This window comes from Myxocyprinus asiaticus, chromosome 27, assembly GCF_019703515.2.
Source record: "Myxocyprinus asiaticus isolate MX2 ecotype Aquarium Trade chromosome 27, UBuf_Myxa_2, whole genome shotgun sequence".
NCBI classification, from domain to species: Eukaryota; Metazoa; Chordata; class Actinopteri; order Cypriniformes; family Catostomidae; genus Myxocyprinus; species Myxocyprinus asiaticus.
The window spans coordinates 35003570-35018397 of NC_059370.1; the positions used below are offsets into that span (position 1 = coordinate 35003570).

At 39.0% G+C, this 14828-nt stretch overlaps 1 protein-coding gene across 1 annotated transcript; it reads left to right on the forward strand.

Moving 5' to 3' along the window:
* The first annotated feature begins 639 nt into the window (after positions 1–639).
* si:ch211-277c7.7 (uncharacterized protein LOC100538111 homolog) lies at positions 640–2279 on the forward strand. Its single transcript, XM_051658075.1, has 4 exons — positions 640–844; positions 956–1011; positions 1124–1223; positions 2133–2279. The coding sequence occupies exons 1-3, from the start codon at positions 640–642 to the stop codon at positions 1220–1222; spliced, it is 360 nt and encodes a 119-aa protein (XP_051514035.1). The 3' UTR covers position 1223; positions 2133–2279.
* Positions 2280–14828: the final 12549 nt, after the last annotated feature.

The following is a 14828-nucleotide window of genomic DNA, read 5'->3' on the forward strand; positions in this document are numbered from 1 at the left end:
TACACAAATAAAACAAATACCCATTCATTCTTATTGTATGTAGGCTATAATGTATATGGTAATACAAGATAACGTGTTAACGTGAACATTAATACACTCATATTAGCTAAACAATGCTTAACAGTTTATTGCGTATTATGTATGTAAAAGTTTTTAATTAGCGTAATTATAAAGTATTAACCATTTTAATAGTAGCCTAATAAAAGGAACATTAATGACATCTATCAATTTAAATACATATTTAACATCAAGTTACCATCTCTCTCAGTAGTTTTCTCTACACCATGCCAGCAAGAAACTTACCCTGATATACACTGTGATGACGTGCGTATAAATGCTACCCGTTTACCCGTTTGGGTCATTTTCAAAACTCGCGGGGTTTTTTTATGCGTTGGTCCATTTCAAATCTTAAGTGACCGTTGACCGACAGTGCTGAAGTTTCACCGAGGTTAAGCTTAGTGATAAACTTTAATCAAATTTCGCCTATAGAGACTGTTCTTAAAGTGTTGTCTCGTGTCGTCGTTAATAATGGAAATTCACAGTAAATACGTATCGCGGTTCGGTTCTCAGTCGTCCCAAACTGACGAAAAATCAGGACCTACTGGACATAATACCAAGCGCCATAAACTAAATAGAAATATGATTGTGGTGACTAGTGAGGCGACTTCATTTTGCACGCAAGACAGCAAAAGCCCCGAAATAACGCCTTGTTTTCCAAGAAAGGTTAAACCAAAACTGCTTGTGAGGTTTTATTCCTCAGCAAAGGCGGCGCAGGAATCAACGTTCAGGGCAGCTAAAGGCGGGAAATCACAGCGCGCTACAGAAGATGTCACTCAAAATACAGGTGCACGTGGAGGACACTCAAGCTATAATTTAAAACGCACTTGTTTACATGTTATGATCTATTGTGTAGCGTAGGATTATGGAATTGTTGCTGCTTTGTGTTTCTTTAAAGGGTCATCGTCTGATGTTTTTGGATTACCACCAAGAGACGCTCAAGCAACAGAAATGGTGAGTTTGGTACAGTCTGAGCTTTTATGGCAACGGTGTAGGCCTAAATTTCATTCTCATCATTCATTCTCAAGGCGTCATGACCTGATGAATTGTGACATTGCTATTGCAGTCCCAAACAGCACAGGATGTAGTGAGGACAATCAAGAGAATGGTGGAGGAAAACAAGGCCATCAGAGAGAGGTTGAGTCAGCTAAATCAAAGCAAATGAGGTTGGCCCATGATCTGAAATGTAATTAATTTGGCTGAATGTGTTGGTTTCTAAAATCCTTAGAATTTACTTTAAGAATAGGCACACTTTAGGTACATTCATGTCCATTTTTAAGTGTTAAAGTGATTGTTCACCCAAAAATGAAAATTATCTAATTATTTACTAACCCTCATCTCAGATGTGTATGACTTACTTTCTTCTGTAGAACACAAACGAAGATATTTAAAAGAATATCTCAACCATATAGGTCCATACAATGCAAAAAACAATCCAAAAAGCACATAAAGGCAGCATAAAAGTAATCCATAGTTCTGCAGTGGTTTAATCCATGCCTTTTGAAGTGATACGATCGGTTTTTCTCCTTATTCACTATAAATCTTGACATAAGCAGTCTCCTTGGTGATCATGGTTTAGCGCTCTACGTATTCTTCAAGCAGATGGAAATGTAATCAAACTTGAAATCATGATTGTGCCAAGAGACTGCAATGACAAGATGTACAGTGAAAAAGGAGTTACATTTTTGCTCCATAGTATCTCCAAAATAGATTAGATCGCTTAAGACATGGATTAAACCACTGGAGTCATATGGATTACTTTTATGCTTCCTTATGTGCTTTTTGGAGCTTTAAAGTTTTGGTCACCATTCACTTGCATTGTATGGACCTACAGAGCTGAGATATTCTTCTAAAAATCTTCATTTGTGTTCTGCAGAAGAAAGAAAGTCATACACTTCTCGGATGGCATGAGGATGAGTAAATTATGAGACATTTCTTTAAGAACTTTTCCTTTAAAAACTGACAAGTTAGGACTTTGAAATCGCATTTGGTACTAAACAGATTAGATAGAATTTTAGAGTTAGGATGTTTCTGTAAATTGTCCATTCTGACTTACTTTTAAACTTCAATTTCAGGTGGTGCCAGGCAGTTCTGTGCAGTCAAAGAGAAACAAAATGCTCTTCACATGGAACAGTCCTGTTTAAGGCAATGCCTACTCCATAAATCATTCATAATCTAAAGGAATTTCTTATGCGTTTCACAGTTATAGACATTAGGGCGTGGGCTGATCTTACATTATGTACATGGTTCCATATGATTGTTTATAAATAGTTAATAATATTAAGCTAATAATTCTGTACTCATTATTTCAAAAGCCTCTCTTTCTGGTAAAACTGTTTTGGAGGACACGCAGTTACAAATGTCCACTAGATGGCGATATTGTCATAATTGAGAGCAGCTACATATCGAGGAATGGAGCATACATGCTATATTCCGCAATATTCACGCTAATATTTTATATATATATAAAATATTCTAATTTTTTCATAAGTGCATGCCCCTCCAGTGTGTGCGGCAGTTAAGAGAATGTAACTTTAGACACATTTTTGTAAACAGAAAGCCAAGGCTGTTTATTTATGTGAATAATTTAGTATACAGTTAGTAAATTAACTTTCAGTCATTACTAAATGGCTGTTCTTCCTTTCATTTTGTTTCCATCTCAGCTTGTTTAAGTGAAATAAAAGTTAAAGCATTGTAGTTACAGCACATAAATTGCCATTTTTTGTAATTTCTTGTAAACTCATTTGTTAAAGACTTTCATTAAAATGTTTGATGGTTGGCCATTAACATGTTAGCTGAACACTGAATCTAACCATTCTCAACAGATTCATGTCATTCTGAGGGATATGACTTGACAGTAATTTATAGACATTCAGAGAATTTGTTGTTTAGTTCCTTTTAAGGGTGTAACAGTTTACGTAGCTTATTTGAAATCGCTAGCTTTATTTTACTAATCAAACTAATGCAGAGAAAATCTGTTTTTAAATGAGTGAATGGTCCTTTCATAAAGGTTGCAATCTGAACATTGACATTACAGAGTGTGATATCATTATTTGAGTTTTGTTTAGATGGTTGGTTGGTTGAATCACTCAGCAACACTCCCATAGGGTCTCTTGTTGTTTATAATCAGGAAGTTTTAGCTACTCTTAAACAGCAAGGTTTTGTAGTCTTGGGTTCTCCTTGAAACAGCAAGTCACAGACTCACACCATGAGTAGATTGCCCTTAGTTGTTGCGAGTCCTTTCAGTTATAATGTTAAAGCAATCACTATACATTCATTTCAAGATGATTACAAAAAATTTCATAAAAGTATGGTTAAGACAAATTCATTCTAAAGGGTCAATCACACTACCCAAATTGAAACTACTCTACTAACTAAAGAGAAAAAGGTTTTCTTGATTATGCTGGTTGTGGGTTTGTGGCAAAAGTCATCAAATAGAGAAGTTATTGTTAAGAAAATAACTTCACAGGCATTTAAATGAGATGTATAAATCATGTTGTCAAGTCAAGTCTTATAATGGAGCAATAAACACAAGGCTTGATTACAGACAATGATGCTTATAGTTTAGGCCCCTTTCCTGGGCGCCTGATGATTATGTTTTCCTTGTGTATCAGCTAAATGTCTGTGGGAAGATCTCCTCCAGATTAAATGCAGGTTGAATGCAACATGTTTGTTGTAGATGGGATAAATTATAGATCTCAAGTAAAAAAGGAACTGTTGCTCAGGGATGTTTTGATCTCTGACAAAACAACCAGCTAAACATATTTCACAATAGGTTTTACAGTCCTTACGATGTGTTTAATTATGTGTATTTGAAGTTAAAAGTCATGCCACAAGTCATGCAAATCGCCAATTAATTGACAGGAGTATGTTAAATGTGAACTTAACTGCCAGCTTCAACATAGATCAGAACCAAGCAGCAAGCCAAGAACAATGCACTGTTGTTCTTTGTGAATGCGTGACAATTGAGGCCTCATGTACATTTGATATGGATTCCACAGCTGAATTAAGCTGTAATTATTTTAACCACTAGGCTCATTTAAGTTTATCTGTAGAAACATGCAAAGCAAGTAGAACCACACCTTCCCTTTAGCCACAAGCAGGCGTTGCTTAATGCAATTTTCATAATGGCGTGTGGATAAACAGGGAAAACACAAATCTCTCAGGGGATATGATGGTAATATTAGGCCACACCACATCATTATACACAATTTCCAAGCACACTATGACAATTACAATTGTTTTGCACATTAATCTTTTTTTTTTTTTTTTTTTTTTTTTTCAGATCCAATTAATTTAGTCTTTAAGCAGAATATGAGGCAAATGGCTGGAACTTTCTGGCTGTACAGTACTTCAATCATTTCGATAAGCAGTCTTAAAATGACAAAATCATTTCTGAATTCTGATTGGCACCACCAGCAGGTGGGTGTGTCTTTAAGACCCAACCTATATAATCTAGTAAGGGTGCAATAGAATCAATGCAAATATTAAATTGCATCAGATGGACCCTTGCATCTCTAGATGTAGACTTGATTCTTTTTAGAGTCATAGCCCACACTCCCTCTTCCAATGCCAAATGTAGGTCTTTCTCCCATAATCTCTTGAGAGAAGACGAAGCTCCATCCCAAAACTCTGAATTAACAGGGAGTAATACACCGATGCCCCATGACCTTTTCCAAAAGCAGTAATCACCACTTCTAGAGTATCTGCCACTTTAGGGGGGTGTATACTACTCCCAAAAATAGTACAGAACAGGTAGCACAGCTGTAAATACCTAAAGAACTGAGATCTAGGAATCTTAAAATGTTGAACCAAATTTTCAAACGATCTCAACACAACACTCTCATATAGGTCACCGAGTGTAGTAACCCCCCTCACAATCCACTCTGACCAACAGAAAGGGGACTTATTAATATGTAATTCTGGGTTCAGCCATATGCTCGAGGCTACATTTAAATAAATGTCTGAATTAAACACTCTGGACACTTGTGTCCAAACCGCGTGCAAATGCGAGATAACGGGGTGTGACTTAACTTCTCTGGTTAGTTTAATATAAAGGCTTTGCAATGGTGAAATAGGGGCAAGGACTTCCTGTTCAATAAAAAACCAGGGAGGGGCTCTCAGGTGGAAGCATCCAGTGACCCAAATGTCTGAGACCGAATGCATAATAATAAAACAAAATCTTGGGTAGGCCTAGCCCACCTCTGTCAATCGGCCTATGTAACTTGTTGAAATGTAATCTGGAACGTTTACCATTCCAAATAATGGTCTTCACTATGCTATCAAATTGCATGAAGGAAGAGAGGGGGACATCTACAGGGACTGTAGCAGGTAGTTGAATTTTTGGAATACAATTTATTTTAATAACATTAACCTTCCCAATCATAGATAAATGTAATGAAGCCCACCTACTCACATCACTCAAAAAACCTTTTTTATTAAAGGGTCAAAATTAACTCACACAAATTTGCTGGGAATAAAATGTCCAAATACTTAATGCCCTGTTTGGGCAACTGGAAGGCACCCGGTTGAAAAGCCATTACTGGGCAGTACGTTATCAGAGCCAAAGCTTCGATTTAGACCAACTGACTTTGTATCCTGAGAACTTAGAGAAAGAATTAATAATTCTGTGGAGGCAAGGCATAGATCTAATGGGGTCAGAGATGAATAATAAAATATCATCTGCGTAAAGCAAAAGCTTATGCGCCACACCTCCCGCCATTGCCCCTGGAAAATCATCCTCCTTTCTTATCGTGGCTGCTAATGGTTCCAGGGCAAGACAGAACAACAATGGGGAAAGTGGGCAACCCTGCTGGGTGCCAATATCCAGAGTAAAATAATCTGAAATTAATCCATTTGTTTGTACCGCCGCTACCGGGTGTCTATAAAGTAACTTAATCCATCCAATAAAAGTATTCCCAAACCTGTATATTTCCAAAAGCTTTAAAAAATAATCCCATTCTACCATATCAAACGCCTATTCGGCGTCAAGTGAGATGGCAGTGACCGGAGTCTGATCATTCGCCACTGACCACATGATATTGATAAAACGCCTAATGTTATCAGAAGAGCTGTGGCCCGAATAAACCCCACCTGATCTATATGCATAAGAGATGTCATAACTTTACTTAATCGATTAGCCAAAATTTTGGACAAAATGTTAACGTCTAGCTGGATCAGAGAAATTGGACGGTAACTCTTACACTCGCTTGGAACTTTGTCCTTTTTAAGAATCAGACTGATCCGGGCTTGTGTCATGGTTGGCGTAAGCTTTCCATTCTTTAACGATTCCATATAAACTTCTAACAAAAGTGGAGCCAGTTCTGTAGCATAAGATCTTAAAAATTCAGCGGAAAAACCATCTGGCCCCGGAGCCTTGCCTGTAGGTAAGGCCTTAATTACCTTGTCAAGCTCCTCCAAGGTTATCTCAGAATCAAGAGAATTTTTTTGCTCAGTCGTCAGTTTAGGCAGATCTAATGGTTCCACACAGTTTCTAATATCTTCATCAGTAGACAAAGACGTGGAACTATAAAGATCAAGATAGAATTATTTTTCACCACTTACAGTTTTCACTGAGGAAATGATAGAAAAAGACTCTCTCTGCTTTATATATCTAGCCAAAAGCTTCCCTGCTTTATCCCCCAACTCAAAGTATGACTGTCTTGCCCTGAACAGCCAAAACTCCACCTTCCGTGACAAAATAGTATTATATCTGTATTTCAATCGGGTCAATTCTCTGAGGCCATCAGACGACATTCGGCACTTCAGCTTTGCCTCGGCACTTTTAATATTCCCTTCAAACTCCACGAGTTCTCGTGCTTCGGATCTTTTGATGAATGAGGCATACTGTATGATCCGACCTCTAAGAACCACCTTGAGTGCCTCCCAAGCCACACCCACAGAGGATACTGATGACCAGTTGGTCTCCGTATAAACATTGATTTCAGCCTTTAACATTTGTTGGAATTCAGGATTTTGCAAAAGGGATACATTAAAGCACCAACTATATGAACACCTCTAAACACACCAGGGTGTGATCTGAGACTAAGATGTTTCCAACTGAGTAATCAACAACAGATGAAATGAGGGACTTAGATTTCAGAAAGAAATCTATTCTAGAATAAATCTTATGGACTGATGAAATAAATGTATAGTTCCTAGCAGACGAGTTCAAAAGTCTCCAAATATCTGTTAGACCAAAATTTGTACACATACTATGAAGTGTTAATGTTGCTCTAGGGGGCTTGCACACTTTTGCTTTACTATGATCAACGATTGAGTCCATCAAAAGATTAAAGTCTTCATATTATATTATATCATGAGGGGTGCCAGCGGCTTGCAACATCCCTTCAAGATCTATAAAAAAGCCCTGATCATCGATGTTAGGTACATAAATATAAGCCAAAATCAACCTTTGCCCCTGAATTTCTGCTAAAACAATAATGACTCTTCCTAATTTATCTTTACTCTGTTTGAGACATTTGAATTGTAGATGTTTACTTATCAATGTAATGACTCCCCTGCTCTTACTTGAGCCAGCACTAAAGAAAAATACCTTATCTTAAAACCCCCATATCTTCCCAAATTTTTCAGCTTCCTGCGGGGAAAGATGCATTTCTTGAAGAAACATTATATAATATTTCTTACGTTTAAGAAAAGAAATAACCTTCCTTCTGTTTATGTGGTGTCCCAACCCATTCACATTTCATGTGGAGAGAGACAATCCACTCATATTAACATTTGACATTTGACATATTAGAAAAAATATATTGTGTGGCAAAAATAAGATCATAAAGACCACATTCCAACATTAGTACAACAAACAAACCCCGAAAAAAAAAAAAAAACAGAAAAAAGAAAAACGTGCGCATTAACCCCGCGCATGACAGCGCCAATTGGTGTCCATCCCTCTAAACTCAAACAGTCCATGTACGCCTACGAGAGTCCCCGTGACAACTTTGCCATTGGATTGCTCAAGTCCGGTGCTTCTATACAAATTTTGTGAGACAGAATTACACAGCAAAAATTAATCTATAAAACAAGCTCCAGCCAATAAGCAGAATAAACACAAAAAACTTGTGGATTCATCAACATAACTGTCCCGAAGATGCATTCCTCCACAGAACAAGCTCCAGCCGCAAGCGGAACCAGCACACACACACACACAAAAAAGGGGGCTGTTCAGTTCAGTAAGCTGGCCCATTCAGCCGATACCTGAGTGCACCAAATGACCCGCTTGGTTACTATATTAATACTACATTAGTTCTGGATGATTGTATCAAAACCATCATTTCCGCCAAAAAGGCTGCAGGGGGCTTAAGTGAATCAGTGAATCATTTATTTGAATTAGTTCATTTACATGAACCATCTGAAAGTACCAACTCTCTAAAATGAACTTTGTTTCCAACACTGAAACTGTAGCTTCGTCGCTACTTTTAATTCACCACTCCCCTATACACTGTTCTCTTCCATGCTCAACCCTGCTTTATACACTGAATGTAACTTCAAAGAACTTAAATACAATACAATGCAGTTTTTCAATCGAGTTTAGTTAGCTTCTTCTGTTCTCATGTCTAGAATAGATCACCATAAATATATTTATCACTTCTTTGACATTCAGATTCAGTATTTTCTGTTTAATGACACATTACGTTATAACAAGTCTTTGATGCACAGGTTTGATGTGGTTGGAAGCACACTGGGCCTGGCAATGACAATGACTTAGAAGACTGTAGAGCCGAGGAGGGCGGGGCCGGGCTGGAATGAGAGACACCCGGTCCCCAATCAGCCTGATGGGGCGCGCGAGGGATAAAGGCGGCCGGGGACGACACACCCACGCCGTTACCCCCGCCAGCATTACAGAAAATGGGGGCGGCGGACGACCCCGAGTCTTTCCTGGATTTGTTTGAGCGGACCGCCGAGATCTGGGGCTGGCCGCTCGGCCAATGGGCAGCCCGACTGATCCCACTACTGTCCGGGGAAGCCCAGCTCGCGGCTCAACAACTGCCAGCATCGAGCCTCCTGGCCTACGGAGATCTAAAAAAAGCCATCTTGCAACGGGTTGGTCGCACTCCGGAGGAAAGTCGTCAACTCTTCCGGAGCTTGAAGTTGGAAAGCTCTGACCGCCCGTTTGCCTTTGCCCAGCGGCTCCGTGACACCTGCCGATGATGGCTGTTAGCGGGGGATCACGACGTCCAGGGAATTATCGACCAGGTGGTACTGGAACAGTTCATAGTTCGACTGCCAAAAGGAACAGCGGAGTGGGTCCAGTCCCACTGCCCGGCGTCGTTGGAGGAAGCTATCCGACTTGCGGAGGACCACATGGCGGCGATCCCGAGGACGGAAGATCCCTCCTACCTTCTCTCTCCTCCCTCTGTTTCTTCCCCCTCCCCTCTCTCTCTCTCGTCTGCTCTCTCTCCAGGTCCCGTTCCTGCCCCACGCAGACGAGGAGGAACCCAGCCCCTGAGACCAGTTCCCCGGGTGTGGGAGGCGACACCTTCCCCTACTCCAGTGCCCCGCCGCTCTCCCCCTCAGGGGGGGGCGCCCGCCGACGCAAGTGCGGGCGTGGCGCCTGGGCCGGCCTGTTGGAGGTGCGGAGACCCGAGCCACTTCCGAGATCAGTGCCCTCTGATGGAGCTGGGTACGGTGGTGCGGGTCTCTGACCTCCCACAGGCTGCCCCCGACCGGGCCGGAGTGTACCGGATACCGGTAAGTGTAAGGGGGTTTAGAGGAAAGGAGGAGGCGAGAACCGGCTTGACAACTTAAATAATAATTTATTAACCAAAAACACACAACCAAAAACACACAACCAAAAACACAGCACAGCTGCCTGCAATTCTCTCTCTCTCGAACTGTCGTCCCCGGCCGCCTTTATCCCTCGCGCGCCCCATCAGGCTGATTGGGGACCGGGTGTCTCTCATTCCAGCCCGGCCCCGCCCTCCTCGGCTCTACAAAGACACTTTTACAGTACATACACTGGAACTCACACTTCATTTCCCTCAAAGCTTATTTCCCTTAACAACAGAATCCATAATTAATGAAATAGCACCCCTTGAACAGTTGGAATTAGTTCTGAGGCTAAAAAGTTTTGTGTTTGAGGCACATGGGAGGAGTTATTGTGAAAGCTTTAGGCGCTTTGTAGTTGTTGCTAGAACACTGTTATTCCTCCTATAATAATGGGCTGCTGCAACTTTTTCAGATTGTGCCTTTAAATATATTGCATGGACTCATGGAAAGCACCACAGGGAAAAAAGCAGGACATTCAGCTTAGCCGTGCTTTGGTGAGGCCAACATTGTTGTGGAAAAAAGTCCAATAGGATCAAATTCCTTATTGTGAATGATATACAACTACAATTTAAGACAAAACAGAGACTATAAGGCTTCATTTAATAGATGTTAACCACTGACCCTGGCTGAAGGCAATCTCATTAACCAATGTTTTATGGGCTTTAATTCATAATGTGACAGAGAGCCATAAAATTCTGTCTACCTCTTGAATTATAAAGCATGTTGTAAAAATAAGTCCTTGGTAGAAGCACCCAAGGTGGGGTTGCCTGTGTAAAATGTGAGGAAAGGATGGCTGATACCATAAATCTATCAGACATCCCTCAAAATGTGATGCTCAGAAGCCACACCATAATGAATCTTAGGGAAATCATCATCATCATTACACCTTACGTTTTGCAGAAATGGTCAGCATACAGGTATAATTGCATATTGCCGTGAAGAAATGGAATGATGTCAGGGAGAAGCCTTCAAGCGCTTTGCATTGTGCAAGAGCTGATGAGGGTGTAATAAGAACTTGGATCCATATAGCCAAGAGGGACACACAGACAGGCAGTCCAGCTGTGTCAGAAACATTAGACTTGTCTCAGTTTTCTATTGGTATGTGAGCGCACACTCAAATGGTCACAACAGCAGTTCCAAGTCAAGTTCAGTCACAGTATAGTGGCTCCCTTCCTGACTGGCACTGCAGATTTCACCATATGGGGTCTAATGGAAAGAGCTATCAAACAAATGCTATTAGCGTGCAATTGTCCTGAACGTCATTCTTGGTAGCCATATGTTGTTATAATGTGGCAAAGGGCCTCATCTGTTGGTCTGTTGTTTTTTCCATCATCAGAAAATTGGGGTCAAATATGATTCTGTGTTTCAGTTATGAGCTGAATGTTCCCGAAGTGCAATTCAACCCTAAAAGTGGGGTTGCCTGCTGCATCAAATGCTCCCTCTCTGGGGACCTGGATTGAACATAATGGCCTGCTTACATTTAAGTGTAGCTTAACGAAGAGAAATGAACTGTTTTAGGGCAGTGAAGAGTGAAGTTGTTATGAACTTCAAATTTCATTTTGCAGATATGCATCACAATCAAATATTTAATTCTGTATATTTGAAGAATTAATAGAAAAGTGTCGTTTTTTACTATTGGTTTCAATTATAAAATTATTCTAATATAATTATTCTAGCTTTCATCATTTTATATATATATATATTTTTTTTAAGGAAATGGTGTTTTAAACCATGTTTTTAAACCATTTTAAGTAGTACAAATTTACCCTTAATTGCTTTAATCATTACAGACCAGCAGATGTAATTTTGTGGTTATATCCAATTTAAAAAATCTAAATTTCACCATTATAGCATGGGCATGAAGACTTTTTTAAATCCACCTTAAGTACTTACTAGGTAAAAGAAAATTATTACTGGCCAAACTGTGCCTTTCTCTCCACTATTGGCCCAGTGTCACTTGGAGCCCATTGATGCAAACAATAAACATAATGTGTAAGGTGTTTATATTACGCTCCATTATCCTGTGCATTCTCTTAAATGACATGGTGCTTTGTTACTCATCACTTCTGCAAATGTTCTCATGCTCAGACTGAAATAGCAGTTTGATTTTGTTTTTACAGTTGTTGGTCTCTATTATTTGGACAGCTTCCTAGCCCCTTCATCTGGAGCAAAAGCCAAACTATTAAAAATAATTCAAAATCCACTATTGTATATTAGACATTTAAGAGGTTAAAAAAAATAAAATAAAAAGAAATTATCAGTATGGGTTAAAGTCTTTTGCATTTATTTGGCATGGTAGTTGTGCCTTTGTTTATGTCAAGCTTTGGTTTTTATGTTATGTTTATATGCAAAATTACAGAAAAAGCGTGACTTGACCTAATCAATTCTGCCACTTTAATCAAGACTTATCTCCCTTTATCTGAATAAATTCTTCTCATGCACCCTCTTTATAACAATCCACCTCATCTACCTTTTTAAGCTCTTTGTAGAAATACTGTTGGCCACTGTCTACAGTTCCCATGGGCCACGGTAGGCAAGTCAAGATTATCTGTTCAAACTTTCCTCTGTATATATTGTTTGTGTTGCATACTGTATTATGTGAGTATTGATTGTTCTAAAAGGAATTCTGCAATTCTGCATTTTCTCCTTGACAGCTAATTAGCAATACGCACTGAAATCTCGTCTTAATTACATTTTTTTTTTCATCCATTTATATTCTCTTATTTAAAAGTCTAAATAACTTAAAGAAATCACGGAACATAAATTACTCTCACTGTTAACCCTAAGATTGCCCACTAATCACTGCTATTACAGAGGGGAATATGTAAAGGTCAATGCAAAGCATTTAAGCAAAGAACACAAGTGATGCGAACACAGTGATTCATGAAGCTCAATGAAGCCATAAGCCAAGGCCTTTGCCACAAAATTAAACCTGTCACGATTACAGAGCACAACTTCTCTGGAGAGCTGTAATAATGGTGCAGGAGCCCAGACTTGGTGGAGACACTTAAGTGTTAGTCTTAACAGGACTGACTTGTTGTGCTGCATTCTCTAGGAATCAAATAAAAACCACAGTGTGATGCAAATCCTGCAACGGAGAAAAGGGAGTTGAATTTCTTTGATAATCATAGGAGTCTGAAATGTGCAAGAATCCTTACTTTTAATCAGGGGCGGACTGGGAAGAAAAATCGGCCCGGGATTTTACATAGGATCTGGCCCAAAAGTCGTGGGGGGGTGTCGCTGTCCTTTTCTGCATATCGCTGCCCACTTCGGCATATTGCGGAGACATTTTGTGGCCCGTTCTGCATAACACAGTGGCCCATTTCAGTTTATCACGGCCCATTCGGCCCCGTTTGGCGGCCGGCCCTTCGGGAAAAGTCCCGGTTCTCCCGATGGCCAGTCCGCCTCTGCTTTCACTATAGGTAGACTTTAAATAGTTCTGGAAAGCTGACATGTCCTGTGGTGTTACATTCTGTGCACCAGCTAAAACTATTTTAAACAACATTTTCCCAATTCTTTTGTATTAATTGTAGTGTGTATACTCAATTTAATATACATTAATATACTGTACACTTTCCCTTGAACACTCTAAAAACTATATATTTGGCTGAATTTGATTCAGTCATGGACAGTGAATCCACATGTTTGAAATTAGTTTAGTTTCTTAAATAAAAAAATGACCATGTTCAACTTAAAGTAGAGGGAATCTAACTGAATAAAGTAAACCTAACAAAATTCAACACATCAAAATAACGCAAATAAAAAAAAATTTGTGATATGCTTGCAAGTGATAATAAATGTTAGCATGCTAAATATAGTGCAACTCGGTCAGTATGCTATGGTTTACTTAGCAATTGCTCAATGAATAAAGCAATATTTACAATATTCAGAATGTAATGGTCCTATAGGCTTAATCTCCACTCTTCACCATGATGGTAACCCCCAAAGCAAAGACATAACAATTCTTCTAAATCTCAACTTAAACCTTTAAACACTAACAAGTCTCCCGCTTTATATTCATCTAACAAACACACATAAAACACTTAATTTTAACATTTATCCTCCCTGTTGAGTCCCATGCAAAGAATAAAATCCTCTGACCAGTTTTAGTTAACCAAACAAAAATTGTTCATGTTGTCCAAAAACAAATGGATTAAGTAAAGCTTTTTTTTTTTTTAGATGAATCAACTCAGTTAATTTAAATTCCCTTGGATTTCTTTTGAGTAATCTGAACATGGGAGGACTGAGTAAAATTGACAATAGTGAAAGTTTTTTTTTATTTATTTTATTTTTTTTTTTTGAGTGTACATTCATATACAGTACATGCTAACTTACAATCCTCGTTATTTAAAAAAAAAATCATGGACATGTAATGCCTCTTCAACCCATTTCACAAAGCCTCTTCATCATTCAACTCCTACAAGAGTAGGAGTAACAAATCGTTTTCGCTTATACTTTCATTTCAGTGCATTCTGTGGCAATTCACTTGACAGCATGCAACTGTCAGAACTTGTGAACTGTGAATCCGACATGACAAAACAGAGCAGAGTTCATAGCCTTTAAATTGACAGTCTCGGGCTGATATGAGTGGGCGCCATACACCATGAGAGGGTAGCAATTTTCCAGTATTACAGTTAAATCCTGGTAAAAAAGAACCGGATTCTTGGGGCCTAATTACAAGGTGTTAATAGTAACAACAATATAATTACTGTAATTTACATGCTAGCCTGAAACCTTCATTCCCTTCCAAGTTTATGTCACATTCAGTTTGTAAAGAGCATATCATGCACTCTACCTTTATCAATCATACAGTAATACATGTTTTGCTCTGATAATTATGTTATGATGCATTTTTATACTTAAAACGTATTTAGATTACTAGGCAACTTTTGAGTGAGTCAATTTGTTCTCAGCCAGTAAAATACTTGAATGAAACAAAAAACAAACAACCAAACAAATAAATGATGGAATAGTTTACCCAATTT

What these genes read in the sequence shown, in the direction of transcription:
- si:ch211-277c7.7 (XM_051658075.1), top strand. Translation starts at nt 640, where the DNA reads ATGATTGTGGTGACTAGTGAGGCGACTTCATTTTGCACGCAAGACAGC. An exon ending in AGATGTCACTCAAAATACAG is followed by an intron (nt 845 to 955) that starts GTGCACGTGGAG and finishes GTTTCTTTAAAG; the next exon opens with GGTCATCGTCTGATGTTTTT. An exon ending in ACGCTCAAGCAACAGAAATG is followed by an intron (nt 1,012 to 1,123) that starts GTGAGTTTGGTA and finishes TTGCTATTGCAG; the next exon opens with TCCCAAACAGCACAGGATGT.